Consider the following 25,935-nt stretch of genomic DNA (forward strand, 5'->3'; position numbering starts at 1 on the left):
AACCTTGCCGCTCACTGATGATGGTCATGCGGAGGACGACCTCTGATCTTCGGTTGTTGAATAGCCCAGACCAGATGACATGCTCGAGGATGTCAAGGGCGACATCCTCCTCATTCTTGACCATTAAGACGCAGCAGTACTACAAGTCAGCCGTGTTCTTCCCTATGCTCTCACCTTGACCACAAGACTGAGCCATTCTTCGCAATCGAGCCCGTAGAAAGATGTTTGACGAACCACGACATATTTCGAAGTAGCCTCCTCTTGCTCATCCTCGACTATCAAACTTAGCCCGCAGTCCTGTTGTCATACTCACATCCCATTGCTCGCTCTAGTCGATCCTGAAGGGCCAGAGCTTCACTGGTCAGATCATTCGTCTTCGGTCGCTTGGCAGATTTGGCGATTCTGGTCACACCCTGGAGATTCAGCCGCCAGCCTCAGTCTGCACTCACCCTCGTTTTGTTAAAGTTCGCCTTCGCCAGCCTAAAGTTTTCCACCATCGTCCCAGCAGCATCGATGAATCTATCAAGCGCTTGGAGATCGCCATTCGCTATACCCTCTTCAGCAGCTTGGACATCTTCCCACAGACTCTGCATCGTAGTCTTCATTTGCTCTTCCAACACTCTCTTGGTAAGTTTACGTTGACCGACTTTTTCAGATTTGCTCATGACCTTGGACCGGCCTTTGGGAGGCCGACCAGCATCGCGGTGCGTTGCCGCCCGAGCTTTGATGACTGGCTATTAGACTAGCAAGTCGCGCTCACTCACCCTCAGTGATGACTTCCAAAGCCTCGGCTTTGCGACCAAGCTCGTCGAGCACATTGGCCATTCTGACACGCGCCTCCAGATTCTCCTCGTCTTCAGTGGCGACTAAGATGTCAGCGAAAAGTACAATGGTCGTCGCTCACCCCATTGAAAGGCCTCAAGAGCGCCCGGATACTCTTTCAGACCTTGATGGCAGATACCAATGGCATAGATCAGAGCCGACGAGTCGGGAATCTGAGATTAAGCACTCAGGACTAGATGGGACGCTCACAGTCTCGCACTCTTGAATGGTCGCAAAGCATTCGAGAGCCTTTTCCCACATCTCTCGTTTTATCATTGCGTTGCCCAGATCCATGAACAGGTCGGAATATTGTACGACATCCAATGAGAGGATCTCGTCAACGTGAATCTGAGTGTCAGCTTACTTTTCTCAAAGGCTCTCACCATCGCCTCCTCATCATCGCCAAGCCTAAGACGAACAAGCGCAAGACGATGCCTCAAGCCTGTATCTAATGGGTGACCCTCCGACAAGAATTCCTCGACATCCTCTCCCCGCTTCGTTCCGGGTGGATCGTATTCCCTATCATCTTCTATGGAATCCCAATGTATCTCATCTTGCCTCCCTTGAAGCCACCGCTGCCCTCGTCGAATAACGCCGAGAGCCTCCTCAAGTTCGTCCAGTAGGAGGAGATCGTCCGTGAGGCTGCCTATATGTTCGAGATTCAAAGTGCTCGAAGGACTCTGCGGAGTCAACTTGGAAAGGTGGTAGTCAAACGCAACCCTGTACGCCGAAGCCGCGATGTCAGTCGCATTGAGGGACACAAGTGTTGAATGGAGCTGAGATAGAAAGGTGAAATCGGTTCCTGCCGGTTTGTGCGACTTGATCAAACGGTTGAACATGTCTGCAGCCTGAACAAAGTCAGCAGATGGTCAACACTGCTCAGCACACTTTCGACGCATGTCCTTGTTGTCTGTAGATATTGGCGAGCTCGAACAGCATGGATACATCGTCGGGTTCCTTCCTCAACGCTTTGCGAAGACAATGTACACTTTGACCGAGCTGACCGAGTTCCCTTGACTGATCAGCCTTGATTGAAATACTCAACGCACTTGAATTCCTGAGCGAGCTCTCGCCATGTTCCAGCATCGTCTTCCACGTGTGCCGCGAAGAACCTCATGCTTCTCGCTGCTTCTACGTTCCCAATCTCACTGTAAATAGCTGCGAGAGTCGTCCAAGCGGAGATGACATAGGGGTCATATCGAATTGCCTCAAAGAACAGGTCAATGGCATGTTGGGATTCGCCCTGGACGTAAGCCATATTGGCTTGGCCCAAGAGCCGCTGGACATCATGAGATGGCTTATGCTGAGGTCGTGCCTTGGTTGATTAGCTCGGATTCTCCAGCTAAACTCACTCTATTGTTACCTCGTTTCCGTGATCTCGTCCTCGGTAGCTCTTCCTCCATCTCCTCCGTCTCCGCCAAGATCATCTGATCCTCCAAGCTCATAGTCTGGCCCCCTTCTTGTGTCATGAGCCCAGTAAGTCGACTTAAATAGTCAGTCAGGACCCCTTTGATCTACTCACTTGAAGATCGCATCCTCCTCCACAGGACGTGCCGATGCCGCCGCCTCCTCCTCCTCCTCCTCCTCCTCGTCGTCGTCGTCGTCAATGTACGCATCATCTGCATCATTGTCCTCTAATCCACTCGACTCTTCCAGCTCCTCCTCGGACGACGATGTATCGACATCATCTGACTCGTCTCTTCCCTCTCTCAGTAGATCGGGATCGATTGCAATGTCATCGCTGTCCATCTTGCATGATAGCGGCTGGAAGACAGCTACACAGTTACAAAATCAGCATCTCGCAACATTATTGCTCGATCGCGTGTCTAAAATCAACAATGACGTGGACATAGATATTGCAGTTGATAAGGCCGGACTGTCACGTTGGATGCTTCAACTGTCGGATCATTTGTCGAGATCCTGCGAAAGCCTTGCCGATAGAAGCGTCTGGCCAGTCGAAACCCCGGATATGCTCCTCCTGTCACTGCTGTTGCCATTTGCGGCGGCTGCGGCTCCACCAGCTGACTATGTCAATACGGCCATTTCCCGGACTGTCGAGCTCGGAGGCGCCATTGCTCGAGTCTCAACGCAGTTTAGTGTCAAGGCATTGGTAGACTCGCCAGGAGCGTATCATTTGGCTCTGGCGGGAGAGGGAGATGCTGTCCCAGCTTTCTGGGAGGTGACAGCGGGAGGTAAAGTATTGGACGTGACTCTGCCGACGTCAGAGTGAGTTATAGCATCTATCTCATGGCTAAGCTGTAGTCCTTCGACAGTGCAGATTGACCTCGGTCGATTGAAGAAGGACGAGACCACCACGATCGCTCTGCTGCAGCTTCTTGCTCACACCATCGAGCCGCTGCCAAAAGTCATCGAGCAATCGGACCCTCAATACCTTAGATGGACTACGAACTCTACCTATGTCGATAGTTGGTACCTAACCGATGTGGAGCGAATTAAGATCAGGTGAGCTGGAACGTCTCTGGAGACCGCTAAAGACAGATCACCCACCGCGAACATCCTCTCGCATGGATCTGTTTCCAGCACTTATGCTCGTGACAACACCGTCACCAAAGCTTCTTCGACCGTGACTCTTGGACCTTTTACCTCTCTGCCCGCCACATTGGGAGGAGATGTTCCTCGACAGCCTTTCAATGTACATTACGAAACGCGAGAGCCTGTTGTGGGTTTGAAGACACTCAAGAGATCCGCCGAAGTCAGTCATTGGGGGGGCAATCTAAACATTCAAGATGAGATGAATCTCGTCAACAATGGACCCAAGTGAGTCGAGCTTTTTCAAACCATGGCTGATCTGCCAGACTCAAGGGTCACTTTAACCGATTAGCACATATGCAGTCGCGATTCCATGCTGCCAGCCCCGCCCAGATTTTCAAGGAGTTCTCGCTTCGTCTCCCGGCCAGTGCTCATTCTGCTTACTACTACGACACCATTGGCAACGTTTCATGGTCGCATTTCCGCCCTGGAACGAGTTCGAAGAGACCCAAGTCTCGAGCCGTTGACAGTGTCCTGGAGCTCAAGCCGAGATATCCTCTGCTCGGAGGATGGAATTACAGCTTCACCATGGGTTACGATATGCCCCTTGAGGATGTGCTTAAAAGCGATGGCAGCAGAAAAGTCCTCGGTGTACCATTCATGACTAGCTGGCAGGACTTGTTGGTCGAAGATGCCGAGATGAACATCATTTTGCCAGAAGGAGCGACGTGAGTGAGAAGTAGCGGGACGGCTTGCTGATTCTTTGCGCAGCAACATTGAAGTGTTTGCTCCCTTCCCTGCTGACATTTCCCGATGGACACACAAGACATACCTCGATTCGACAGGTCGTCCCGCCATAACTCTCCGCAAATCTCTCTGTACGGAGAACCACGCACAGACAGTCTATGTGAGTTGTGCACCTTTCGACCAGATACTAACGGTGTTCCGTAGGTAACCTATACCTATTCATCCGGGGCCCAACTACAAAAGCCCCTCACCGTGGCTGCCGTGATTGGCGGACTTTTCATCCTTGGCTTCGGGTTGCGCCGCGTAGACTACAGTCTGGATAAAAAGACTGCGTAGAAGTTTATTAGAAAGGGCAGCATCTGAACGAAAAATGCATCAGTCTCGCCATTCTATTGGCCCGTGTAAAACCGAGTGCCCCACACCTGACTCGGTTCCTTCGGCGTTTGATCGATGTGGGGTTGGCAAAAGTTAAAAATAACTCAAGATTCGAAAATCAAGCTCACAGTACGACAGAAGGGGCAAGTGGGAGGAGCACTGTCTTCCTCTCTTGCTGCTACATGCTGAGGGCGAGAGATCCAGAAGACCTATCAGTGCCCCGGGTTGCCCCGACATTCGAAAATCCTAGCAGCCCTCGCGTGCTCTGAATTCGAAAAAAGGTAGCAACGTCATGCACCAGGTTAGTGCGAATGCAACTTTCTACAGGGCGCAGGATCCAAGGATATATCGATCATTATTGGCCCCGCATATCACGGGGCAGGTCGGGTGACTGAAAACGTTCACTCACCGGATTTGACAAACTGGGGAAAAAGTTGTATAAAAGCTAGTAAACTGATTTGGGTTCTTGGGCCAACGCGTTCATCTCCCCCATCCTCTCACGTTTAGGTTGGAGCAGCTCTGCCACTGATCAACCCGTAAAACATGTCTACTCACGACGAGTACCCTCAGGGTCACATCCAGACTGCTTCGGCTTCATCTCAACTTGCCACTTGGCATGCTGAGAGGGGCAACAAGTCGTTCCTTAGGGCGTGTATCCCCTCATGGTCCCATAACCCTGTCTATGCGTCGGAAGAGACGACCAAGAACCCCTTCAAGCTCCTGGCCATGGTCGGACCTATGGGATGGTTGTACTTCTTTTCCGGTTGGTTTGCATGGACATGTGACGGTTACGATTTTTTCGCCGTCTCATTGACCGTCGACAAGCTCGGCAAGCAATTCGGCGTGGATACCAAGGTGGGCCCGTTGATGCTGGGCGTTCATTGTGGGCTGATCCATCTCCGCAGAAAATCACCACTGCTATCACTTTGACGCTTCTGTTCCGGTCTGTCGGTGCTCTGATCTTCGGAGTGTAAGTTCCCTCCACTCCGATGTGCGATTGACATTCTAGACTCGCTGACCGATTCGGACGGAAATGGGTCTTGGTCTGTAATCTGCTTCTCATCGCCGTATTTGAGCTTGGATCCGGATTCTGCAACACATACCAGGAGTTCCTCGCTGTCAGAGCCCTTTTCGGTATCGCCATGGGAGGTATCTGGGGTCAAGCAGCCGCCACCGCACTCGAGAACGTCCCTGTCGCCGCTCGAGGAATCTGCTCAGGAATCTTGCAGCAAGGTTACTCGGCCGGATATCTGATTGCAGCCGTCATTAACCTTGGAGTCGTCGACAAGGAAGGAGGCACCTGGCGAGAGCTCTACTTCATTGGCGCTGGATTTTCCGTTGCAGCTGCTATCGTTCGAGCTTGCATTCCAGAGTCCAGGCAATACATCCTTGCCAGAGAAGAATCCCGAGCAGCTGGCCAGAACACCTCTCAGAAGTCAAAGATGTTCATGAAGGAAGTCGTCTCCATGCTTAAAACCAACTGTGAGTGATGACATTGGGTGATCTGGGCTGACAAGATAGGGGTTCGTGCTATCTGGGCTATCTGCATGATGACCGGATTCAAGTGAGCATTTTCTGATTCGTCTATGATGCACGGCCGTGAGCTGACATTTTGTCAGCTTCTTCTCCCATGGCTCTCAGGATCTCTACCCAAAGTACTTGCAGACCACAAAGGGACTTTCCAGCGCTCTTTCCTCAAAGGCAACCATTATCGCCAACTGCGGTGCCATTGCAGGAGGATCCATCGCCGGATATGTGTCTCAGTACACCGGTCGACGACTTGCGTGAGCCTTCCTTCCCACACAGAGCGAAGAGGAGCTGACTTTAGTCTCAGTATCATTATCTGCGTCCTCTACACAGCCTGCTGGATCCCTCTCTGGACCCTGCCAAACAACTTTGGAGGACTTGCCGCTGGTGGTTTCTTCGTTCAGAGTGGTGTTCAAGGCGCTTGGGGGATTGTCCCAATCTACCTCGGAGAAGTTTCACCTCCTGCCTTCAGAGCTTCGTTCGCCGGTCTCGCCTACCAGCTCGGTGAGTCGCCGTATTACTCTCACTTTCCTTTCCATTTGGCTGACTTGATCAAGGTAACGCTGCTTCATCCGCTGCTGCTCAGATCGAAGCCGACGCTGGAAGCAGGCTCAGGATCATTGTCAGAGGCAAGGAGGTCGCCGATTACGGCAAAATCCAGTCAATCCTCATTGGAGCTGTCATGGCCTGGATGCTTATTTGCGTCTTCTTTGGACCCGAGGCCGATGGAAGTCACTTCGAATCTGCCGCCGTTGCTACACAGAGCGGATCCGGAAAGGCTGCGACTGCCGATCTTGTCCACATTGAACGAAAAGCTCAAGAGGATATTCATGACCATGAACACCGCGACATCGAGTCAAAAGCTTGAGAAAGAAACATGGGCGGTTGAAGTACATAGATGAGAGATACAGGTGATTGTATGCTTTGCGCATTGCTACCAAGGGCTGGAGAATTGTAGACAGCTTTTTATGAAAAAGGGTACTCGAAAGTATCCACCTCCTCAGATCGGAAAGCATTTCGCAGAGACACTGGAATGATAGCTGGACGCTTGAGGCTTGTCCTGTGTTCTATGTACATACTGTCACATAGAAAAACTCCAGGAGTGAATCTCGCCCGAGTTCGGATCAGCTTCATACGTGTTGTATAGCAGTCAGGCCGGGCTCAAGCAGACCACAGCAGGTGGGCCGCCTACCAAAGATCGGTCGTACTAAGGTTTCGTCGCAGCGCAGGTCGAGCTCGGCACCCTACATATCACCAGCTGATCTCGTGCCACGAATGTCCATGTGCCACTGCGTTGAATGATCAGGGACCAACGCCTCGTTTCAGTTTGATTCCGCTTGGTCTCCTGGATATTCAATCTTGCCGGTGAAGTTGAACAGTCTTTCTTTCTCTAATCATCACCCACATCCTCTACATTATCGTGGCCTGTCTTCTGTACTTGATCATCACTCGTCAGTGATCATCAAATACAGAATCTGGCACCCTCCCCGTACTCTCTCTCTTCCCCACGCCCCAAAAGCAAAACGACCACCATTTAAAGCTTCTCGTGAGTCCTCTCAACTCGACCCCTCAAACCCTCGTCAACGTCGTCAGCGGCATTTGGCATCGTTCGTTCGAGCTGCAGACTCTCTTGGAACTTCATTGACGGACATCAGACCGCAGAGCAATTCAAGATGGCGCCCCCTAAAGGCTCCGAAATCGTAAGTCAACACCACAATGTCCAACTTCCCTGGAGACCGTGCGCAACGCATGATACAGCTGACCGTCATCCAGGCCCGGGGCGATCAAGGCATTGGTTTCGAGAACCTCTTTGCGAGCATGAAACTGGACGAAGCTTTGGATGGTGAGTGATCCTGCCAATGTGTTTCCCGGCCCGCCTCGCTCTGCCCGAGATCCGAGCTCCCCCACGAGAAGCGGCCAGCTGCTTTTCCCCAGCTCGTATCCATGTATCTTTGCTTGCGTTGAGCTCTCTTAAGAGGCAGATGCTGACGCTAGTTGCCGTTCTCTATGAAATCTCTGCCCGCATGCCATATCGTCCACCTCCCTCCCACCTTCACTCGTTCATGGCTTCATCTCCTCACTTGTCCTGCGACTTACCAATGATCGATGATTGTACACAGAATACCATCGGAGACCAGGCTTCGGTACCTCTGGTCGAAGAATTGAAGTCTTCGCCAACATGTTCTCTGCTAGATTCAAGAATCAAGGCAAAGAGGCGAACGCTGTCTAGTGAGCCGACTAATCGCTCGAAAGCTGAATTCGAGCCATTACGATGTCGAAATCAACCCCGTAGTCAAGGTCGCCAATCAGAAGAAGCCCCGAATCCTGCTCTGGGCTATCTGGAACCAGCTCTTGGCTGAGTGCTCGCCCGATGTTCAAAAGGCCCTTCGTGCTGGAGCTTACGACATGGTGTAAGTCGATCTGCCGTCACCCACCTTGGTACTAGCTGACGTGACGCAGCAAAAACATGTACTCACCTTTCGAGCTACCTTCAGACCCTGTGAGTATTACCCGCATCATATGACCTGACGCATGTAGTGGGAGACCACAATCACTCTCAAAGAGGATGGCGGAAATGAAGATGATGCACGCCGCCGTTTCAAAATCGTCATTACTCGAGCCAATGTCATTGACCTCAACACGGTTGAAGACTTTTGCAAGGGTAACAGGCAGACCGAGCAGACCAAGGAAATCATGGTTTGTTCCCCTCGTGACGAGTGGTGAGGCTGTTGCTCACCCTCCATGCTCAGCTGGTCGCCATCCAAGCGATGAACGTGCTCTTCCGACAGGACCCCACCAACCGCTTCAAGGCAGTTGGGGCCCAAGGTCGCCGTTTCTTCACAACTCGAGAACCGTCTCAGATCTCGCAAGGCGGTGTTGTGTACAACGGTTTTCTTCAGTGAGCTTACGATGTCCTGCCAAATGCTGACGATCAGATCCTTCCGTTGGACTGCATCAGGCCTTCCAGCTATCCAAGTAAGCAGCTCTATCTTGTGACAGCTAATAGCAGCTTGACACGGCGTACTCGGCATTCGTTGAGGCGGGTAATCTTGTTGTGAGTTGTCTTTGCTGGACATGAACCTGAAGGTACAGGACGTCATGAACAAGATGGTCGGTCGAGGCGGTGGTGGCGGCCGTGGCGGCCGTGGGGGTCGAGGGGGTGGTCGCGGGGGGGTTGGTGGTGGTCGAGGAGGCGGTCCTGGCCCAGCGATCCAGGAGGTTTCCAGGAGCCAGCTCAAGAGGCTCAACGAGGTTTTGCGAATGGCCAAGTTCAAGGTCAATCATCGGTGAGCGGTCCCCACGGTTTCTAGCTGAAATGCAGTCAATCGAGCCGGATCTACACCATGCGAGGCCTCACTACTCAGAATGCATCCGAGCTCAAAGTTTTTGCTAGATGGCAGGGATGGCGGAAGAGACGAGATGGTCACGATTGTTGCATAGATGAAGAGTGAGCTAAGATACTGATTTTACTGATACATAGGGCAATATAATTACACTGTCAGATTCCCAAGGCTTCCTTGCGTTTCGGTGAGTATTTGGTGCGATCACCCATTGATAGACACAGTTTGGCAAAAAGAATTACCTCCCGTGAGCTCCTCCCGCGTGGAGTTATCTGACCCTACAGCATGGAATGCGCAAACCTGGTCGAATTCAATTCCATCCCCTTCAGCGCCCTGGCTGCTGAACAAACGGCTGACGTGAGATCCCATCGATGCGCCTGCGGTATGTGGTCGTTGACCTTGGGACTAGATGATCAAGATTGCCGCCAAGCGACCACCCGAGAGGCTGGCTATGAGTATGCCTTCTGGCCTGAAGACGAGAACTGCTGACTTGTCATGCAGTCAACAATTGGCGACGCGAACTGAACTACCAGAATCTCCCTAAGGTCAAAGCGTGGGGACTGGAAGTCCGTACCGAAATGATGAGGGTCAACGCCAGAGTTCTGGCCCCTCCTGCTGTCACCTACGGCGCCAACAAGACTGCGCGAACACAGTTCGGGTAAGCACAAATTCTGAACCCCCAGCTGACTTTGGACAGATCGTGGAATCTGAAAGGTATGAAGGTGAGTCGCTGCACGACAACCACCCCTCCTTTCTAATGATGCTCGTAGTTCGCTCGTCCCGGAACGCCTCTCAAGGCGTGGGGTATCTTGTCCTTCGACAACAATGTGAACCTCGGTGTCATGCAGCAATTCTGCAACCAATTGGTCAATGTCCTCAAAGCCAGCGGCTGTCCAGTCGACGATCCCAGGCCCATTCTGAAGCACTACGACCCTGACGTCGGCATCAAGCCCGTGATGAGCGAGTTGGCCAAGGAGATCTACAAGAAGAATAATCAGACGGATCCCCAATTGCTCATCGTCATTCTTCCCGTGAGTAAATCGCCAATTAGCCGCGCTGACGATCCAGCGAAAAGATGGCATCATGTACTCGACTGTCAAGTCTGTCGCCGCCGAAGGTCTTGTCAGGCCTCTAGTAACTCAATGCCTCCAAGGGACCAAGATCACGAGCGACCGAGGGCTGGACCAGTATCTGGGCAATGTCTCGATGAAAATCCACGCGAAGGTATGCTGTCGCCATCATTGAAGCTGACTTGTAGCTTGGCGGTGTCACGCATGAAGTTCCTAACAGCGGAGTGAGTTCACATTTTCACGACCCGAGTCTGATTTTCAGCTGGACAAGACTACCATGCTGATTGGCGCCGACGTAAGTTGCTCTCGACCCTTCTTTGTGCTCATGTCAACTAGGTCTCTCATCCGCCTGCAGGACGGGGACCGATTCAGCCGTCAATTGCCGTTACCGTCGCAGCGGTCAACGGAGACAACGTCAAATTTGCATCTTCGCTGCGATTGCAGGAAGGCAGAGTGTGAGGTCTGGTTGCTGTGGGGAGCTGACTCTCGCCTCAGGGAGATCATTCAAGACCTTGCCAATATGGTGCATCGACACTTGACCACATTCCAGCAGAATACCAAGCAATTGCCAGCTAAGATTATATTGTTCCGAGTGGGTTGAACATGTCTGGATGTGTTTTCCGCTAAATCTTCTGCTCCCAGGACGGTGTCTCGGAAGGCCAATATGGGCACTGTGTTCGGTAAGCCTATTTGCAGTGACATCAAAACTGACCTGGATGCAGTTACGAGTTGTCCAAGATTAAAGAGGCAGCTTCTCGATTCCAGGGATACAAGCCAAAGATCACATTCATCGTGTGCGCCAAGCGCGTGAGTACACTCACTCCTAGCGAGGCATTTTCGTGACCATCACTAGCACTCCATGCGATTCTTTGCAACGGATCCCAAGGAGCAGGACCGAAGTGGCAATCTCCCTGCGGGTACAGTGGTCGACTCCGGCTGCACCCACCCTTTCGCCTTCGATTTCTACCCTCAAGCCCACGCAGGCCTCCAAGGTACGGCAAAGCCTACTCACTATATCTGTGTAGCCGACGAGAACGGTTTCTCTGCCGACAAGCTCCAAAATCTGTGCAACTCGTTGTGTTACACTTATGCTCGAGCCACACGAGCTGTCTCCCTTGTTCCCGTTGCCTATTACGCGGACATCATCGCGGGCAAGGCACGAGACATTGTGTACAAGGATGATACATCCGACTCGGCAACGATTGTGTCGTCTGATTCGGGCGCGAATAACAGGTCGGACTTCGACGAGTTGCGACTCAGTGAGTATGAGAGGATCGCTATGGGGTGTGAGCTGATTCTGCTGCAGAGAAGCGTCTGGAGGACAACCAAGCCTGTGAGCTGCGTCTTTTGCCAGCAGTAAAAATCACACTGACGCCGCTGTAGTCAATTCGGTTGCCTGGTACATATGACCAGACGGCTCGCAACTTGGACTACCCATTCCTCGCTCCTTCGCTTCCGTATTGCGTCTCGTTTTTGACACATCGAGCTCCCTCGAGCTTCCACCCAAAAAAAAAGACATTCGTCCAGCCTCCGTCTCTGTTCTTTACCGTCCCATTCGCTCCGCCGACATCGCTCAACTCTTCTCTTTGACGAGAGTCTGACGGTCGGTGATTCTCCTCATCCTTTTTTTTTGGTCTACCCCACAATATCGTCGACAGAATCGGGACTGGTGCAGTCCTTGTGTACCATGCATCAGCGTCGTATGGAAACTGATATCGGCCTGCGTAGATTGTAATGATGCCTGATACATGCTTTGATTCACTAACGTACAAGCTTTCTTTCGAGAAGACAAGGGGTTGAAAAGGACATAGGGGTTAAATGCGAGTGAGGAAGGATATCGGTGGACCACTCAACCTGAGCTGCTCTGCCGACTTCTCATCCCTTTCAGACATCCTGGCTCTGCCTCATCCCAGCTGTCGCCGTGGTCTACTTCTCAGAGTAGGTGGCGTTGTTGAAAGCGAGGAGGTTAGGAGTTCCCGCTGGCAAGTCGGTCAACATGCCTGGAGACGCAAGGGCGATGAGGGCCTTCTTCAACTGCTTGGGTGTAAGAGTGCCGTTCTTGGGGATTGGAGCGACGTTGAGAGTAGGCGCGGGAAGGACAGCCTGGAAAAGCTTAGGAAGGAGTGAGTAGGCGGAAGTGTAGATAGAGGACGAGTCTTGAGAGTCCACATCGGCGAGGGAGAAGGTGACACTGGGGTGAATGGACAAAAGATAAGCCAAGAGTCCACAAATGTGAGGGGAAGCCATCGAGGTTCCACTGATAGTGTTGCTAGTGGTGTTTCCGCCGGTCCAAGTGGACAAGATGTTGAGTCCAGGAGCGAAGATGTCAACACATTTGCCGTGGTTAGAGAAGTAGGCTCGTTCGTCGCCCAAGGTAGAAGCTCCGACGGTGACGGCATTGACAGCGGCCGCAGGCGAGTAGTTGCAGGCGTCCTTGTTATCGCTGTAATACCGTCAGTGAGTGCTCAAGCTCCTTCATCACGAGCAGGCTTTTGACTCACTTTCCAGCAGCGACGGCAAAGTGGAGACCGGCGGCAACGGCGGCGTCGACGGCATCATCAAGAGACTTGGCCTTGCCTCCTCCCAACGACATGTTGGCGACTGATCCCTTGTGCTTGGTCTTCCCGGTAGCAGCGACTTCGGCATCGGCAGCCTTCTGAGCCTTGGCAGCTTGCTCGGCGGCCCAACTGGCGTCAATCAAGTCAGATCGCTCGACCATAGCTAGAGTTGTCCAACTCACACGACACCAGCGACGACATCGCTCATACTTCCACTACCGTTCGATCCGAGGACCTTGACAGCGACGACCTCGGCAGCCTTGGCAACACCGTACTTTCGACTGGCAATGGTTCCGGCACAGTGAGTTCCATGACCGTTTCCGTCCTTGTCCACATCGTTCTGGGGGATAGTCTTTCCCCATCGAGCTCGACCTTCGAATTCGACATGGTCGACATTGATACCTGTATCAATGACGTACGCCGTGACGCCTTCTCCACCAGCGGGATCATAAGCGTACTTTGTGAAAGTCGATAGATGCAATCGAGCTCGATGAGAGATTCGAGCGAGACCCCAAGGAGCCGATAAAGCGGTGACGATGCCGTCAGGGGAAGAGGGAGATCCCTTGGCGAATGGTTCATCCACCCCGTGAGGCATCTCGAGGGTGTGCATGACCTGGTCTCTCTCGACATAGGCTACCTCTGGTGCGGATCGGATAGAGTACAGGGTGTTGTTACTGAATGTACCGGCTGAAAGAGGAAGAAAAAGATTTCAGAGTCAGCTGATCCTGTCCTGGGTTTGGACGCGACAAGACGACTCACCATAGCCAAAGTAGTCGAAGGCAGCTTCATCGGTACCGTAGACATGCTTGATGCCGCCTTCGTCGACCAGCGATCCATCCGATGCGAAAGTGAAGATGGGCTGAAGAATCAGAGTCAGTCCATGAGATCAAGGGTGTTTTGAAACACTCGGGCCAGACGGACGAGCGGCGACCCGATTGGTCATTCATTAGATTGCCGCCGCACTTGCTCCGGCCCGACCCAGGACTGCGCTTGCAGCGATGACTTATCGCGCGTGTGATCGAGCGACACTCACGTCTGCGAGATGGAATCCTTCAATAGCAGTGAGATGGAGGGCGATCTGACTTTTGTCAATCCCCTTCTTGAACACTACAATGTAAGAATCATCAATGTGATCCCCAGCGTGAGATAAGGGTGCGAGATGAGCATCCGATTCGGTGGCAATGGGCGTGGCCAGCACGATCCCAATGCTGGAGAGGAGAGAGAGGGTAGCTGCGTTGAGACGCATGGTGATGTGATGTCTGAATATGCCAAGCTGTTGTTGCGAGTGAGAGGTGGATGTTGACTCGTCGCTGAAGTGAGGATAGATGAACGAATGAAAGAAGACAAGGGCAAGAAGGGAGAGATAATGATATAAAGGGGGTGATGCGTCGTTCGCGCCATTCCCGGCTCTGGTACAAAATTACCATTTCCGGAAATCAAACCGGCGATGACCGCTGGTCCCCCGCATCGTCATGTGGCGGGACATGCATAGATCTAATGTGATGTCGCATGAGGCATAGCATCTTTATTCATCCCCAAAGACAGGTCGACCAGACAAATACAAAAGTGTTTATAGGAGGCAAATACGGCCTTCAGAGTATACCTACCATCTACAGAAGGGAGGGGGGAAACTTCAAGCCCCAGTCATTGGATTGGAAAGTTTAAATACAAAATTGCTAATCATTGTCAACGGGTTCTCCCTTGTCCTCAATCCGACTCCTTCTGAACCATTCAATCCAGTTTGAAGTTTAAGTCCACTGAGCGAAGCGACCAGATCATCTGTGTGATCCGTGTCCTTGGACGGAACCACGGCGAGTTTAGACCTCCCAGTGACGACCGCTGCGAGTTTGTCCGTATCAAGCGATTTGCTTGACCCAGGTCGAGTGAAAGCAGACCAGAATGAAGATGCCAATTTGGATGTGACGTGATTGGTGGCATGAGCGGCGAGAGCGGCGGCAGCGGTCGATGATGATTCGGTGTAGAATTTCGGACGGATGTCCACCGGGATAGATGTCTTTTCCGCGGCTGCTTCTCGAGCGAGACGACTCCAAATCTGCATCCTGTATGAATCCATTGTGCGGAGGTTGAAATGATTGGACTCGGACCATTCGGCAAATGTACCGTTGAGATCGTCCTTGGCGAGCGCCGGTGGCAGTGGTGAACGAGCTGGGGAAACACGCTTGAGAGGTTCTGGAGTCTCGTTGAGACGTGGATTGAGGTTGATCCGTGGAAGGTCGTGAATCGATTTGAGGGGTGTCGTCTCTTCCGTCTTTGGCAGGACGAAATCCGGTGTGAGCATGGTGTGACAGATGGTGCTTCCACTGTTGGCGCTGTTGAAGAAGTCGGGATTCCCGCCCCAGAATGCTTTGGTAGTGTCGAGCGAGGTCGACGCCAAGTCTTTGCGCGTGTTGAATTTGGGTTGAGGTTGCGTGGCATTTGCGCGGGGTCTGGAAGGACCAGATTCAGGCATGCCCAACTCAGGCAGAGAAGCTGGCATGGCAAAGTTGTGTAAGAATTGAGAAGGCACAGGAGCAGGTGCTCTCGAAGCAGACGACGACGAAGCACTTTCGGGATGAAGGATGGACATGGTGCTCTTTTTCAAAGCTTCTAGTTCACGCCTGATGATGACAAGGGATTCGTCAACACGATTCGCGAAAGCATAAAGACAACACACCTCAAATCCTGGTTCTCAACTCTGGAGCTGACCAACTCGGATCGAATGGCGTCAATGACAGTATCTCTGTCTTTGATGTGCGCCTCGAGCGTTCCGATGTAATCCTTTCGCCTCGTTCGGAAAGCTCTTGCGCTGAGCTTGTTTCGAAGCTGTCTCTTCTCCTTACTGCTGAGTTTTTTGTACTCTTCAGGGGATGGTCTCCAACTGTCATCGTCGTCGACCTCTTCGTCATCGCCTCGTACAACGGATGACAATCCTCCACCCTTCTTTCCTCCTTTGCCTCGACCCGCAGAGAAAATGGTGGGAAGAGGGACCAAAGAATCAATCTTCGCGTCGAGGTCTTCTGACATAGATCCGGTGGATGCCTGTCGATTCTTTCGGACGGGCGGGGAGAGGGGATCGAGCGCGATGAGTTCATCTTCGCTTGGAGCCGGCGATTGCTTGAGGTTGACCGGGCTCACGGACGAGCTCGTTGCGGAGGATGTAGAAGGAACGGAAGGAGCGGTGACGACGGGTGAATGGAAGACCATGGAGGGTTGGACCGTTCCACTGAGGGTCTCCATGTCAGTCATGGCATTGCTGCCATTGTTGACTGGCGCCTGGGCCGTGTCGGTCATGTCAACACCGAATTGGTTCTGGTATGTAATCAGGTTGTCGAGCAATTGCTGTAGAGCCAGCTGTTGGTCGGCTGGGAGTCCCAGGAAATCACCTGGGGCAGGAGCTGGGGCCTGAACGAGAGCAGCAGGTGGCGCCTGAGAAACAGGCACTGACATGTTCAAAGGTTGAGGTGCGAGGACGGGTGGGCTTTGGCTTTGACTCATACTGCCGCTGGAAGAAGCTTGCATGTTGAATCCAAACTCCACGGGCTCTTGTTTGATGGTGAAGTCCTCGGCGGGTGCCGAAGTCGCCTTTGCGAATGTATGGTATTGGTTCATGTTGAATCCAAAGTTGATCAGGTCCGAAGTGGGGGACAAAGCCACGGCAGGAGATCCAAAGCCACCCATGGGTGAAGGTGTGTGGTTCGGCGACATGGTATTGGGAGAATGACTTTGGCTCAGGTTCTGATGCGAAGAAATCAGACTCGAGTCCGGTGGATATGCAGAACCACTTACCGACTCGGATTCGAGCAGGTTGAAGATATCGGTGAAGTCCTGGATCTTATCCATATTGAATTCTCCTTGCGTCTCGAACGGGTTGGAAGGGTTGAAAGCAGTCGCGGAGGAGGATTCGGTGAAAGAGGGTGAGATGGCGCTCATTGAAGGGGGCAGGAGGCAGGGTTCAGTTGCGATAAGAATGAGACGACGGGCGAGATGGCCGAGGGTGACTTTCTCGTTTGCCACTGGGTAATGTGAACGCAGTGAAAGGAGTGACCAGGCAGTCTATGCACTGATCCCGTGTCCGGATGGCTGATGTATACTGATGGTCTTGTTGGAACCCCGTTGCGTGGATGTACAATGGTGAAAGAGATGGAATCCTCAATGGGGGGGGGGGGGGGATAAAATGTATAATCAGACGATTTGCTGTCGTTCGTTCGGCACGGGTAGCTAGCTAGATCTGGGTTTAAATTGATCTCGCGATCTGGTCCAGCTATCGTTGAGACCTCTTTCTGTGTCTTGCTTTTGAATTCGCAGTGATAGGTCAAGTTGCGGCAGTGATAGGTCAAGTTGCAAAAAGGTGTGTTCTTGTGGATGATGATGTGAATGTGGACACTATGTATGCATCCACGCTCTTGCTCTGACAAGCCTTGCTGCTCTTGCATCGCCCAATATCAATCCCCCGCCGAGACGCTTGCGAAAGCGTTTTGTGCTTGTTTTTAAGGGGGAAAAAATTCGGGCCCGAGGCACCGATGGAAAGATTCCGCACGGGTGATATAATTGACACGTCATGCAGTTTGATAAAGGGTTGTGGCAGGTTTTACCGTGGCAAAGTCTCCAGGCGTGGAAATGGATTGGTCTTTGCGAGTACCACCATTTGCTTTTCATGTGAGATGTATCCCTTGATGAAGCCCTGAGCGGAGCCATGATGATCAGCATGCAGTCGTCGTTTTTTCGATGTAACCCCCCCAAAACTTACCCTGTATATCATATTGGCGACCATACACTCGACTTCATCAGAATGAACATCTATCCGATGTAATCGCAGGGCGATCTGAAATGTTGAAATGGGTATCCGTGTCGACTTGTCACTCGCCAACCATCTGCACGAGCTTGTCAAAAGGAAGATCGCAAGACGCGTCTGGGACCGACTCACGCCCTCTTGAAAAGCATTCGCAGACAACCTTCTCTGGCTCTCTCAAGCATGAGATAGATGTTCATCCCAACCAATCTGGGTTGAGCCCACTCCAGACGTTCATCGTATTCTCTCACGTCACCCGTCCTGATGGCGTTGATGAAAGGTGAGAAGAGGAGTTGAAGACGGGGATGGAGCGCGAGTAAGGTGGGAGAAGGGAGGGAGCCTCGAAGGAGATGTAATGGGATGAGATATGTCAAGATGAGTCTGCGTGTTCGTCAGCCGCAATGCTCTCGGGTCATACTGGAGAAGACATGCTCTTGATTTCGTTTTGATTCTATCGGACAATTGGCGAGTGCCCATGAGAGCTCTTCATCGGCCTGTAGACAAAGTCAGACAGTCAGCCTTTGATTACAGGCATCCACCACTCGCCTTTTTGTCCTCGCCATTGAGAAACGCCAGCATACCAATGTAAAAATGCCATGTGACCTGGACGAGTCAGCTTGGGAGGACGATCGAGTCGCTTAAGGCTCACTTGGTCTGTCAATGGAGCCTCGTCAACTGACGGTGTCTTCGGGTCAGATGTCACAGCCCGGATGACATTCTTGCAGAGGTTTGGCTTGCCAACCTGGAAGGATCAGAGCCCATCTCAGAAGTCCCTCGGAATGATACTGACCTTGAAATAACACTTGATGCTCAGACACGCTACGTGGTAGACTCCATTCCGACGTGATTCGAAGCCTTTGAATGTCCTAGTAGAGCGAGATGATCAGCCACCTATTCGCTACCTGAAATGTGCTCACCTATCTGTTGCACACATCGTGAAGGCCTTGCTGACTGTCCTCGTACATTCTTCCAGCGCTGGCATCTTGCCTTCAGCTGCGTACGTCTTTTGATCGGCCTGAACAGGTCATTGAGCATTGAACCTTGCATCGCTGCTTCAAAGCGACAGCTACCTGTTCTGCTAGATCTCTCAGATCCCTCAAGATTAAGTAGAGAACCGGTAACACCCAAGATGATTGGTCTTGAAACCAGCGGTAGAACAGTCCAATGAGAGCTGATTGGTGTGCGTACCTAGCTTCGATTCTCAGCCCAGTTGCGCGAATCATGCGTTTCCACTCACGCAGCTTGATACTCATTTGTGTACAGCGCATGCACGCAAGCGCAATGTCGGAGTGCTATACCATCCCATGGCTCAGGAAGGGTATAGCCAGGATTCGAGAGTCGGCGATCCTGATTGAATGTCAGCTTCGACTCTCTCATGGCTCATGGCTACCCATTCCCTCACACTCACATCAATCGGTCCAATAGTATCTGACAATCCCCTAGCGGTCTTATTCCTGCAATCTAACAACCGTATAAGGGGTCTCGTATCCTGAGCCGACAGCGGCTCGAGGAAGGAGTTAAGGTACTGCTGTAGCTTCATATCGAGCTCTGCGCCGCTCCACTTTGGACCCTGCTCGACGCTTGCTGCTGTGCACCAACAAATTAGCAGTCACGACCCCCCTTTGCACCATGATCCATCCATCCACCGTGGGAGATTACACAGTGACGTAAAGTAAGCCCGGCTTGTCAATTCACCGATCGTCTCACCCGACGCACGCTCCAGCGCAACTCAGACGTTCCCTTCGACTCATCTTATAACATATCATTCTACAGTCAATTCTACACAAGAGACCCCCCAAAGCAGCTATACATCATGGATTTCATCAAGAAGTTTGCCGAAGAGCAGCTGGAAAAGCAATGTAAGTCTCCAACCCGCTCTCGGTTGCTCCACATTCCACTTGTCCTTTCGTTCGGTGTCATCAGCTTTGCTAATGACTCAACGTAGTTGAAGGCCAACAGGGCGGTAATTCAGGAGGTGGAGGAGGCTATGGTCAGCAGCAAGGATACAATCAAGGTGGTGGGGGCGGAGGAGGATACGGCGGCGACTCGGATTACAACCAGGGTGGTGGAGGAGGGTACGGTGGAGGACAAGGGTCTGGGGGATACAATCAAGGCAATGAGGGACGATACAATGAGGGTGGGCAAGGCGGATACAACCAAGGCGGACAAGGAGGATACAATCAGGGGAACCAAGGTGGATATAACCAAGGTGGATACGGTGGTGGTGGACGCCAAGACTACGATCAGGATCAAGGTAACAATGATCGATTCGGTGTGACTGGTGGACCTCAGTACAATGCCCCACACGGACAAGGTGGGGCAGGGGGATTCCAAGGTGGTGGAAAGCCTCATAGTGAGTTGTCTTCGGGTCTCCACGATCCAATTCGTCTCGCTTGCACTCCTTGTCCCTTGTCGATTTCGGTACGACATTCACTGATACACAATCCTTTTTCTTCCATCAACTAGTCAACGAGGACGAAGCGCTTCAAGCTGCAAATCAATTCAACAGCAACGGGAATGAGCACGCTTCTATGTTCTCCCATGCTCTGGGTCGAATCAACAATATGAACCCTGATGACACCGATCTTGATGAAGATCAAGTCCAGAGGCAACATCAACAGGCTTACGGTCAGCAGAATGCCGGATCAATGGATGCCAACAGTATGGGAAGGTGGGTGCACAATTCGCTCCAGTCCAAGATCTCTTGGCTGATAGTCTACCAGCGCCGCTGCTATGCAAGCTTTGAAGATGTTCACTTCGGGAGGTGGTGGATCAGCTTCTAGCGGAGGATCAAGTGCGGTGAGTTTGGTGATTCCTCTTCGACGTTGGCCGAGCTTATCTGAATTAGATGATCGGCATGGCCATGTCTGAAGCCGCCAAAGTAAGCTGGCCTGCAAGTTTTGAATGCATCCGCGCCCATCTGACCACCCTCTCGTACGTAGCTGTTTGACCAGTCCGGAGGTGCTGCTCAAGGCAATAAGCAAGACGCCATGACGTCGGCTGGACAGACCATCATGAAGCTCTTGCTCAAGCAAAAGATGGGAGGTATGATGGGAAGTGGTGGATCAGGAATGATGGGCGGTGGCAATTCGGGTGGACTGGGTCAGCTCATGGGCATGGTGAGATGACTTGTGGTAGGCCGCATGAGAGTGAAACTGACAGATTGGGCAGGCAAGCAAGTTTATGTAGAGCGACTTTACGCAGAAAATACTTCGCGGACGTAGGAGTATTGAGAACCGAAGACTATACGACTAGAAGAATCATGAAGACTTGAGCCAAATGCTTCGGCTGCGACGGTACAGACTGACGGGTCAAAGGTTCTGATGACCGATCTAGACGAGTCTGGCGGTACACTCACTACATGTGCGACAAACTTTAGTTGACACGGCTCATCTATTTGCCAACCAGGCCTCCGCCCGTAGTGTTTCGTTTCATTCGTCATAGTCTAGACTTCTGACGCGCTATGAGCTCTATTGACTGGTCGCTCCCTCAGTCGACCTTCCCTTGAACTTCTTGAACAACCCCGCCTTCTTTCCCTTCGCGGCCATCTTCCGCCTCACTTCCTCCTCGATCTCCGACTCGTCCAAGCCACCGTGACCGTACCATACGACCGTAAGGAACCCAACGATGGCAGTAATGATACACCCGACGAGTGCGCCGATAGCTTTGGGTGTCCATCCCTGTTGTTCCGAGAAATATACACGTCAGATGAAGAGAAGCATGATAAAGAGTGACAGCCAAACGCACCATGATGATTGGGAAGGGTCCCCATGGTTGACCTTTGAAATCTGTCGTTGAATTCAAGCCCACTACATTGCCTGATGTTGGGAGATCCCAATACTTGCATTGATCGTAGAGCTGCTCAGGGATCGTCTGAGATTGGAAATATTCTGGCGCTTCAATCATGACCACGGCGAGGCCACCTAAGCAGGGAGGAGTCAGGCTCATGTACGTATGGATTTCACTCTGATCGCTGAAATGAAATTCTCACTGGACAGATGCCAATCAATCTGATACCGTGTCATCAATAGCTGCACTCGCGAAGACCTCGGTCCCGACTCACATGACAGTGGAAGAACCAAGCTCCGGGGTTGTCTGCTGTCCACCGTAGCGTCACGCTGCCCGTAGGCGGAATGGTGATGGTGTCTCGTCGAGAGGGGTTCGCCTGGTTTTCATCGAAGGGAGGATTGATGGTGGTGTCATTTGACGTCACATCAAAACTCTTGTGAACAACTTGGAACTCGTGCCTAGATAACTCGGCGTCAATCATAGCTGCCTCTGACCATGGCGGGCGCAGGAAAACTAGCTCACCCGTGAAGGTGAAAAGGGTGGAAACCTGAATCCCAATTGTACACGGTCAATTCGACATTTGCCAGATGAGGGTACGTCAATGCGTGAGTTTGAGCTCCATAGACTGCTGGGTTGAGCGAGTCATTGCCCATTGACCATGCTGTGAATATGGACGGGTTCGGAGGCGTGACGTAGGTGCTGAGGGAGGTATCAGCCGTGTAGGGATCGCGATTGTCATTTGTCCTCATGCTCACATATTGTTGACTGTGAAGCCAAGATACCATCAGCAGAGACCTTTACGTCAACGCGCATGTACTCACAGGATGCTCTGTTAGTTCCGTCGTCATAGGTCTTAGGTTGAAAGCCGGCGTCAGCGTACTCAAATGTCCCCAGAATGATCGCACTCACATCGAAGAAAACATTGAGCGTGATCTGATGATCTGCAGGCAGCATTCCCTTCTTGATGACAGGTACGAATTCAGTATCGTTGAGTGTGGTGATGGAGTCAAACGTGATATTATGCGCTGGAGGATTGGAATCGGCGTACACGATCTGTAATGTATTGTTGAGAACCAGTTTATCCGGGACGTAGTCGTACCTGAGTGTGCTTGTCAGTCAAGGCCCACCCGACGCCACGCCCAAGGAACTTCCGAACTTCCCACTCACATGTCCGGACTCTGCATGACGCTCAAAGCGTAGTTCGTTCCCGTCTCATTCTTGGCCTTGACGAGAATCGAGTATCGTTGCGCGACCGCCACTGTCAAGACGTCGATAGGGTAAGGATCCATCTCGACGCCATCAGCTTCAATGATGAACATGTCATGTTGGTCGAAGTTGACCCAAAACACTGGAGTGGAGCGATACATATTCAGCGACCACAGATGGATGGATGGATCCGACTTACTTGCCAAAGCACCCATATTGACTATTCTTATTCTGTACGTTTGACCCGGTTCGAAATGTATTTTCGCATTATTGTTCGTCGCGGATCCATTGGAGATGGATTCAGGCGAGGGGTAGTACGTATCGTTGTGCAGGACGTAGATGACCGCGGAGTCTTTATAAAACAGTTCAGGTATTGCATATCGAAGAGGTTGGCGACGGCTCACCTGGGATAGGCTCCGCTCCCGTTGGGTTTTTCCAACTCATGAATTCCTTCAGGAGGACAGGATGTTCTTCATGATACCAGTCTGAGACGACCAACGTGTACTCGTCGTCCCAAGTGACATTATCAGTCCGAGGTGCCGCAGAATGAATCACAGAGGCTGTTATTCCAAAGTGTTCAGTGTATGACCCCATGCGTTCGGACGCTTGATCAACTCACGCGTTCGTAAACCATCCACGTATTGACCAGAGAAATGGGCATGAATCCAATACGTCCCATTCTGAAAGGGATCGCTGGCGTCAGCCACAAAGATTTTCTCTCCAATTCTGGAGATTCATCATGCCTACCTGTAAGCTCGTATCGATCGAATAGTCCATAGTCTGACCAGGGGGCAAGGAACATTGGGTCACTCCGACAGCGCCGTCATACCAATTTGAATGATTGAAGAACATCCCATGGGCATGTAAAGAGGTCCCTACTTCCCCGAGACCATTATAAGCGTGTATCAGTATTTCGTCCCCTTGAATAGAGTGGACCGCTGGAATTCTGATTATGCCCATGTGTGTCAGAGCGCGCACCTTCAGATTCTAAGAGACAGACAGACTTACGGCCATGTTCCGTTCACGCCGATGACTCGGCGTTCGTACAGCTTCGCCAAAACGGGTCAGTACCGTCTTTCAGAGACTTCTGAGTCCACTCACACCGTCTGGGTTCGCAGTGGCATAAGAGATGTTCCACCAGTGTTCTTGAACCACGGCCGAAACCTGTCCAGCAAGGGCGACAGCAAGTACAAATGGGCGGATCACCATGGTGAGGGTGCTGCCCGTAGAAGCACACCGGAGGCGAGCTGTTTGTGGGCCTTGTCGATTGTCTCAAACGTGCAGGCTCCGATATACGTTCACTTATGCGACCGGAGGGACTATGTGAGGATGTCGAGGGGATTTGGAAAATGGCGTATGGATAAAACGAAATTGCCTCTTCTTTGGCTTTTCTTTTTTTATCTGATAAACGAAAAAAGATTCGAATGTCCCCTCCGTCGACCTTTTCGTTTTCGACCGAAATTGCGATGGTAGGATACGAGACAGGCAGGCAGCCAGATGGATCACAGGTGCCCTGAACGGGTTTCTCGCCCTTCTCAAAGAGTAATGCCAAACTGGCCAAGCGTGCACTGACACCGTCGGAGTCTATTTTCGTTGATTGAGGAGGGATTTGGACCACCTTTTTCCTTTATCAGATAAAAAAAAAAGAAAAGAGGATCAGGAAAGTAAATGTGATCGGCCGAAAAGTGGGGAGGAGGCAAAAGCATGAATGTGGCACATCTGAGCTGGTATGAGTGAAACAAGTAAAGCTGGACGGCTATACACGTGGACCAGGCTTTGTGGTCCATGCCATGGCGCGTGAAATCGATGACTGATGTTCTCTTGCAGGGTCGAGATCCGTCTCGTATGTGAGATCGGCCGATCCGCCCGCTACGGCCAGAGGAGCAACGTACAGTACTTCCCTCGCATTTGCTTGATCTTAGGTGCGCAGATACTCCTGGTTGGACCACCTCATCGCAAAACTTGAGATGTTGATCCTTTCGCCTCCTTCATCTTGTCTATTTGCCCATAGTGTTTGACGACGGAAGGTCAGAAGATATGGCTAACCGTGGGCCAACTGAAGGCGCGTAAATTGATACATACATACGAGAAAGAATCAATGAGATTGATCTTATATACTACAGGGTAGAGACATGTGTCGTCGTCCGGGCAATGTGAGCGAGTCAAAAAATCGCATGCGGTAAGATAAGCGGGCTTGCGAAGGCAGCCAAGGCAGGGTTTTTCGTGTTGGGAGGGTGTTGTACTCGAGCTATGGGTGTAATAGGCGGATGGTGCGGTGGAGATGAAGAACTGGGATTTGGGAATCGAGACCGTTTTGTTCCGTGAAACTCGATCTCCCGGACCAGCACTGTCGCCTAGTCTTGAGCTTTGGCTCCGCTCTTCTTTCCCTCTGGTGCATCTCCGCTTTTACACGCGACGATTTTGATCTTTGGCGCTGTCACTGTGTCGAAAGATCTGCCGGAGCATCAGCGACCAGAGTCCGTCAGGGGAACAACAACAAGAGAGTGGGTCAAGGCGGGAATGGACGCCTCCAGAACTCGTTGACTGGACAGATCCAGATGATCGGATGTGGGGTGTCTGCAAAGTAAAACACTCACGTATGATTCTGACCTTCCATGCGGAACTGTGGGTCTTTCACCACGAATGTCCACACGTCATCGCACAACCTGTACGTTGCGAGGTGTCCCTGGAGGCAAGAGAGGTAAGCACACTATCTGTACGAAATATGACAAAGCAGAAGACGGTGAAGTGTAAGCGATTACCCAACTAACCTTGACGGAAGTCTTGGTCTTGACTCCTTTCTGCAAACACTCGGTCAAGCTCTTATCAAACTGTAAACAAAGTCAGCTTGTTCTCTTTTCAGCGACGGGAAACATAGACAGAGATAGCTAACCTGCTGTAGGACTCGCATGGCCAATTGAGGAGGGATATCCCCTTGAGTGATGAGTTCGTCCAACGAGTCCGTCAGCGCGGTGCCGATACTAACATAGTTTGAGCGGGATTCCAAAACATCATTCCACGTCCAATAGACTCACCTGGACCCTCTGTAGAATTCATAATAGCTCTGACCTGGTGGCGGAGCTGCCATGCTGCCCAGCAGATAGATCCGCTCAACGCGGAATCCCGATCCGACGAAAGCAAGGGCTCAAGTTTTGACGCCAATACCGTCGCCGTGGTCCCGCCTTGTCCTCCCAGTACCACCGGCGATGTATGTCTTGACT

The 25,935-nt window shown here is 51.8% G+C and overlaps 10 protein-coding genes across 10 annotated transcripts; 4 read left to right on the plus strand and 6 right to left on the minus strand.

Annotated features, from left to right (window-relative positions):
- Nucleotides 1–15: 15 nt before the first annotated feature.
- On the minus strand, nucleotides 16–2,603 carry BD324DRAFT_655212 (hypothetical protein; the record flags this gene model as incomplete). Its single annotated transcript, XM_022018809.1, has 12 exons — nucleotides 2,345–2,603; nucleotides 2,175–2,307; nucleotides 1,872–2,101; nucleotides 1,711–1,834; nucleotides 1,206–1,670; nucleotides 1,033–1,170; nucleotides 905–995; nucleotides 765–866; nucleotides 450–730; nucleotides 314–413; nucleotides 175–275; nucleotides 16–139 (listed from the first exon to the last, which is right to left on the minus strand). Coding segments are annotated over exons 1-12 (2,115 nt in total), but the record flags the coding sequence as incomplete, so codon positions are not given.
- Nucleotides 2,604–2,791: 188 nt separating this feature from the next.
- BD324DRAFT_576992 (Ribophorin I) lies at nucleotides 2,792–4,395 on the plus strand (the record flags this gene model as incomplete). The annotated part of the gene is made up of 6 exons (XM_022013229.1): nucleotides 2,792–3,048; nucleotides 3,079–3,285; nucleotides 3,322–3,600; nucleotides 3,639–4,040; nucleotides 4,084–4,219; nucleotides 4,264–4,395. 6 exons carry the CDS (start codon nucleotides 2,792–2,794, stop codon nucleotides 4,393–4,395), a joined length of 1,413 nt encoding a protein of 470 aa, XP_021872669.1.
- A 513-nt stretch (nucleotides 4,396–4,908) lies between these two features.
- BD324DRAFT_617385 (major facilitator superfamily domain-containing protein) lies at nucleotides 4,909–7,037 on the plus strand. The gene is made up of 7 exons (XM_022014919.1): nucleotides 4,909–5,289; nucleotides 5,340–5,404; nucleotides 5,444–5,916; nucleotides 5,956–5,998; nucleotides 6,054–6,218; nucleotides 6,269–6,465; nucleotides 6,519–7,037. The coding sequence occupies exons 1-7, from the start codon at nucleotides 4,978–4,980 to the stop codon at nucleotides 6,827–6,829; spliced, it is 1,566 nt and encodes a 521-aa protein (XP_021872670.1). The 5' UTR covers nucleotides 4,909–4,977; the 3' UTR covers nucleotides 6,830–7,037.
- A 597-nt stretch (nucleotides 7,038–7,634) lies between these two features.
- BD324DRAFT_648922 (Argonaute-like protein) lies at nucleotides 7,635–11,781 on the plus strand (the record flags this gene model as incomplete). The annotated part of the gene is made up of 28 exons (XM_022017905.1): nucleotides 7,635–7,661; nucleotides 7,735–7,804; nucleotides 8,082–8,190; nucleotides 8,226–8,372; nucleotides 8,422–8,461; nucleotides 8,500–8,658; nucleotides 8,712–8,860; nucleotides 8,898–8,937; nucleotides 8,972–9,016; nucleotides 9,055–9,248; nucleotides 9,284–9,409; nucleotides 9,465–9,489; nucleotides 9,527–9,549; nucleotides 9,587–9,659; nucleotides 9,712–9,757; nucleotides 9,804–9,960; nucleotides 10,000–10,024; nucleotides 10,073–10,333; nucleotides 10,371–10,526; nucleotides 10,561–10,596; nucleotides 10,635–10,667; nucleotides 10,709–10,827; nucleotides 10,868–10,964; nucleotides 11,015–11,052; nucleotides 11,095–11,179; nucleotides 11,226–11,631; nucleotides 11,679–11,705; nucleotides 11,756–11,781. 28 exons carry the CDS (start codon nucleotides 7,635–7,637, stop codon nucleotides 11,779–11,781), a joined length of 2,739 nt encoding a protein of 912 aa, XP_021872671.1.
- A 517-nt stretch (nucleotides 11,782–12,298) lies between these two features.
- BD324DRAFT_679358 (peptidase S8/S53 domain-containing protein) lies at nucleotides 12,299–14,282 on the minus strand (the record flags this gene model as incomplete). The annotated part of the gene is made up of 5 exons (XM_022019038.1): nucleotides 13,964–14,282; nucleotides 13,690–13,789; nucleotides 13,113–13,617; nucleotides 12,874–13,059; nucleotides 12,299–12,815 (listed from the first exon to the last, which is right to left on the minus strand). Exons 1-5 carry the CDS (start codon nucleotides 14,174–14,176, stop codon nucleotides 12,299–12,301), a joined length of 1,521 nt encoding a protein of 506 aa, XP_021872672.1. The 5' UTR covers nucleotides 14,177–14,282.
- A 281-nt stretch (nucleotides 14,283–14,563) lies between these two features.
- BD324DRAFT_641191 (hypothetical protein) lies at nucleotides 14,564–16,539 on the minus strand (the record flags this gene model as incomplete). Its single annotated transcript, XM_022017404.1, has 4 exons — nucleotides 14,564–15,406; nucleotides 15,458–15,548; nucleotides 15,605–16,356; nucleotides 16,468–16,539. The coding sequence occupies 4 exons, from the start codon at nucleotides 16,537–16,539 to the stop codon at nucleotides 14,564–14,566; spliced, it is 1,758 nt and encodes a 585-aa protein (XP_021872673.1).
- A 783-nt stretch (nucleotides 16,540–17,322) lies between these two features.
- On the minus strand, nucleotides 17,323–19,313 carry BD324DRAFT_617413 (hypothetical protein). The gene is made up of 11 exons (XM_022014920.1): nucleotides 19,128–19,313; nucleotides 18,957–19,066; nucleotides 18,790–18,907; nucleotides 18,637–18,734; nucleotides 18,510–18,585; nucleotides 18,369–18,461; nucleotides 18,266–18,322; nucleotides 18,152–18,213; nucleotides 17,855–18,100; nucleotides 17,678–17,801; nucleotides 17,323–17,611 (listed from the first exon to the last, which is right to left on the minus strand). Exons 1-11 carry the CDS (start codon nucleotides 19,257–19,259, stop codon nucleotides 17,519–17,521), a joined length of 1,209 nt encoding a protein of 402 aa, XP_021872674.1. The 5' UTR covers nucleotides 19,260–19,313; the 3' UTR covers nucleotides 17,323–17,518.
- Nucleotides 19,314–19,432: 119 nt separating this feature from the next.
- BD324DRAFT_655219 (hypothetical protein) lies at nucleotides 19,433–20,908 on the plus strand (the record flags this gene model as incomplete). Its single annotated transcript, XM_022018810.1, has 7 exons — nucleotides 19,433–19,578; nucleotides 19,665–20,072; nucleotides 20,186–20,390; nucleotides 20,443–20,518; nucleotides 20,568–20,600; nucleotides 20,662–20,838; nucleotides 20,891–20,908. Exons 1-7 carry the CDS (start codon nucleotides 19,533–19,535, stop codon nucleotides 20,906–20,908), a joined length of 963 nt encoding a protein of 320 aa, XP_021872675.1. The 5' UTR covers nucleotides 19,433–19,532.
- A 281-nt stretch (nucleotides 20,909–21,189) lies between these two features.
- BD324DRAFT_648927 (Cupredoxin) lies at nucleotides 21,190–23,923 on the minus strand (the record flags this gene model as incomplete). The annotated part of the gene is made up of 15 exons (XM_022017906.1): nucleotides 21,190–21,399; nucleotides 21,467–21,642; nucleotides 21,711–21,729; nucleotides 21,783–21,966; nucleotides 22,031–22,207; nucleotides 22,264–22,273; nucleotides 22,330–22,360; nucleotides 22,418–22,607; nucleotides 22,676–22,856; nucleotides 22,914–23,066; nucleotides 23,119–23,274; nucleotides 23,334–23,394; nucleotides 23,462–23,660; nucleotides 23,723–23,763; nucleotides 23,816–23,923. 15 exons carry the CDS (start codon nucleotides 23,921–23,923, stop codon nucleotides 21,190–21,192), a joined length of 1,896 nt encoding a protein of 631 aa, XP_021872676.1.
- Nucleotides 23,924–25,068: 1,145 nt separating this feature from the next.
- On the minus strand, nucleotides 25,069–25,802 carry BD324DRAFT_607346 (putative transcription initiation factor iia small chain; the record flags this gene model as incomplete). The annotated part of the gene is made up of 5 exons (XM_022014066.1): nucleotides 25,069–25,168; nucleotides 25,312–25,400; nucleotides 25,486–25,545; nucleotides 25,608–25,695; nucleotides 25,750–25,802. The coding sequence occupies 5 exons, from the start codon at nucleotides 25,800–25,802 to the stop codon at nucleotides 25,069–25,071; spliced, it is 390 nt and encodes a 129-aa protein (XP_021872677.1).
- Nucleotides 25,803–25,935: the final 133 nt, after the last annotated feature.

Source organism: Kockovaella imperatae (genome assembly GCF_002102565.1).
Source record: "Kockovaella imperatae strain NRRL Y-17943 chromosome Unknown BD324scaffold_3, whole genome shotgun sequence".
Taxonomy (NCBI): Eukaryota; Fungi; Basidiomycota; class Tremellomycetes; order Tremellales; family Cuniculitremaceae; genus Kockovaella; species Kockovaella imperatae.

Bases quoted from the DNA above. Each gene is read 5' to 3' on its own strand.
- BD324DRAFT_617413 (XM_022014920.1), bottom strand. From the start codon at position 19,259: ATGAAGCTACAGCAGTACCTTAACTCCTTCCTCGAGCCGCTGTCGGCT. The intron at 18,586-18,636 runs GTGAGCACATTT...TCGCTCTACTAG, and splicing joins ACGATGTGTGCAACAGATAG to GACATTCAAAGGCTTCGAAT. The intron at 17,612-17,677 runs GTAAGTTTTGGG...GGCTCCGCTCAG, and splicing joins TCGCCAATATGATATACAGG to GGCTTCATCAAGGGATACAT.
- BD324DRAFT_617385 (XM_022014919.1), top strand. From the start codon at position 4,978: ATGTCTACTCACGACGAGTACCCTCAGGGTCACATCCAGACTGCTTCG. The intron at 5,290-5,339 runs GTGGGCCCGTTG...CCATCTCCGCAG, and splicing joins AATTCGGCGTGGATACCAAG to AAAATCACCACTGCTATCAC. The intron at 5,405-5,443 runs GTAAGTTCCCTC...TTGACATTCTAG, and splicing joins GGTGCTCTGATCTTCGGAGT to ACTCGCTGACCGATTCGGAC.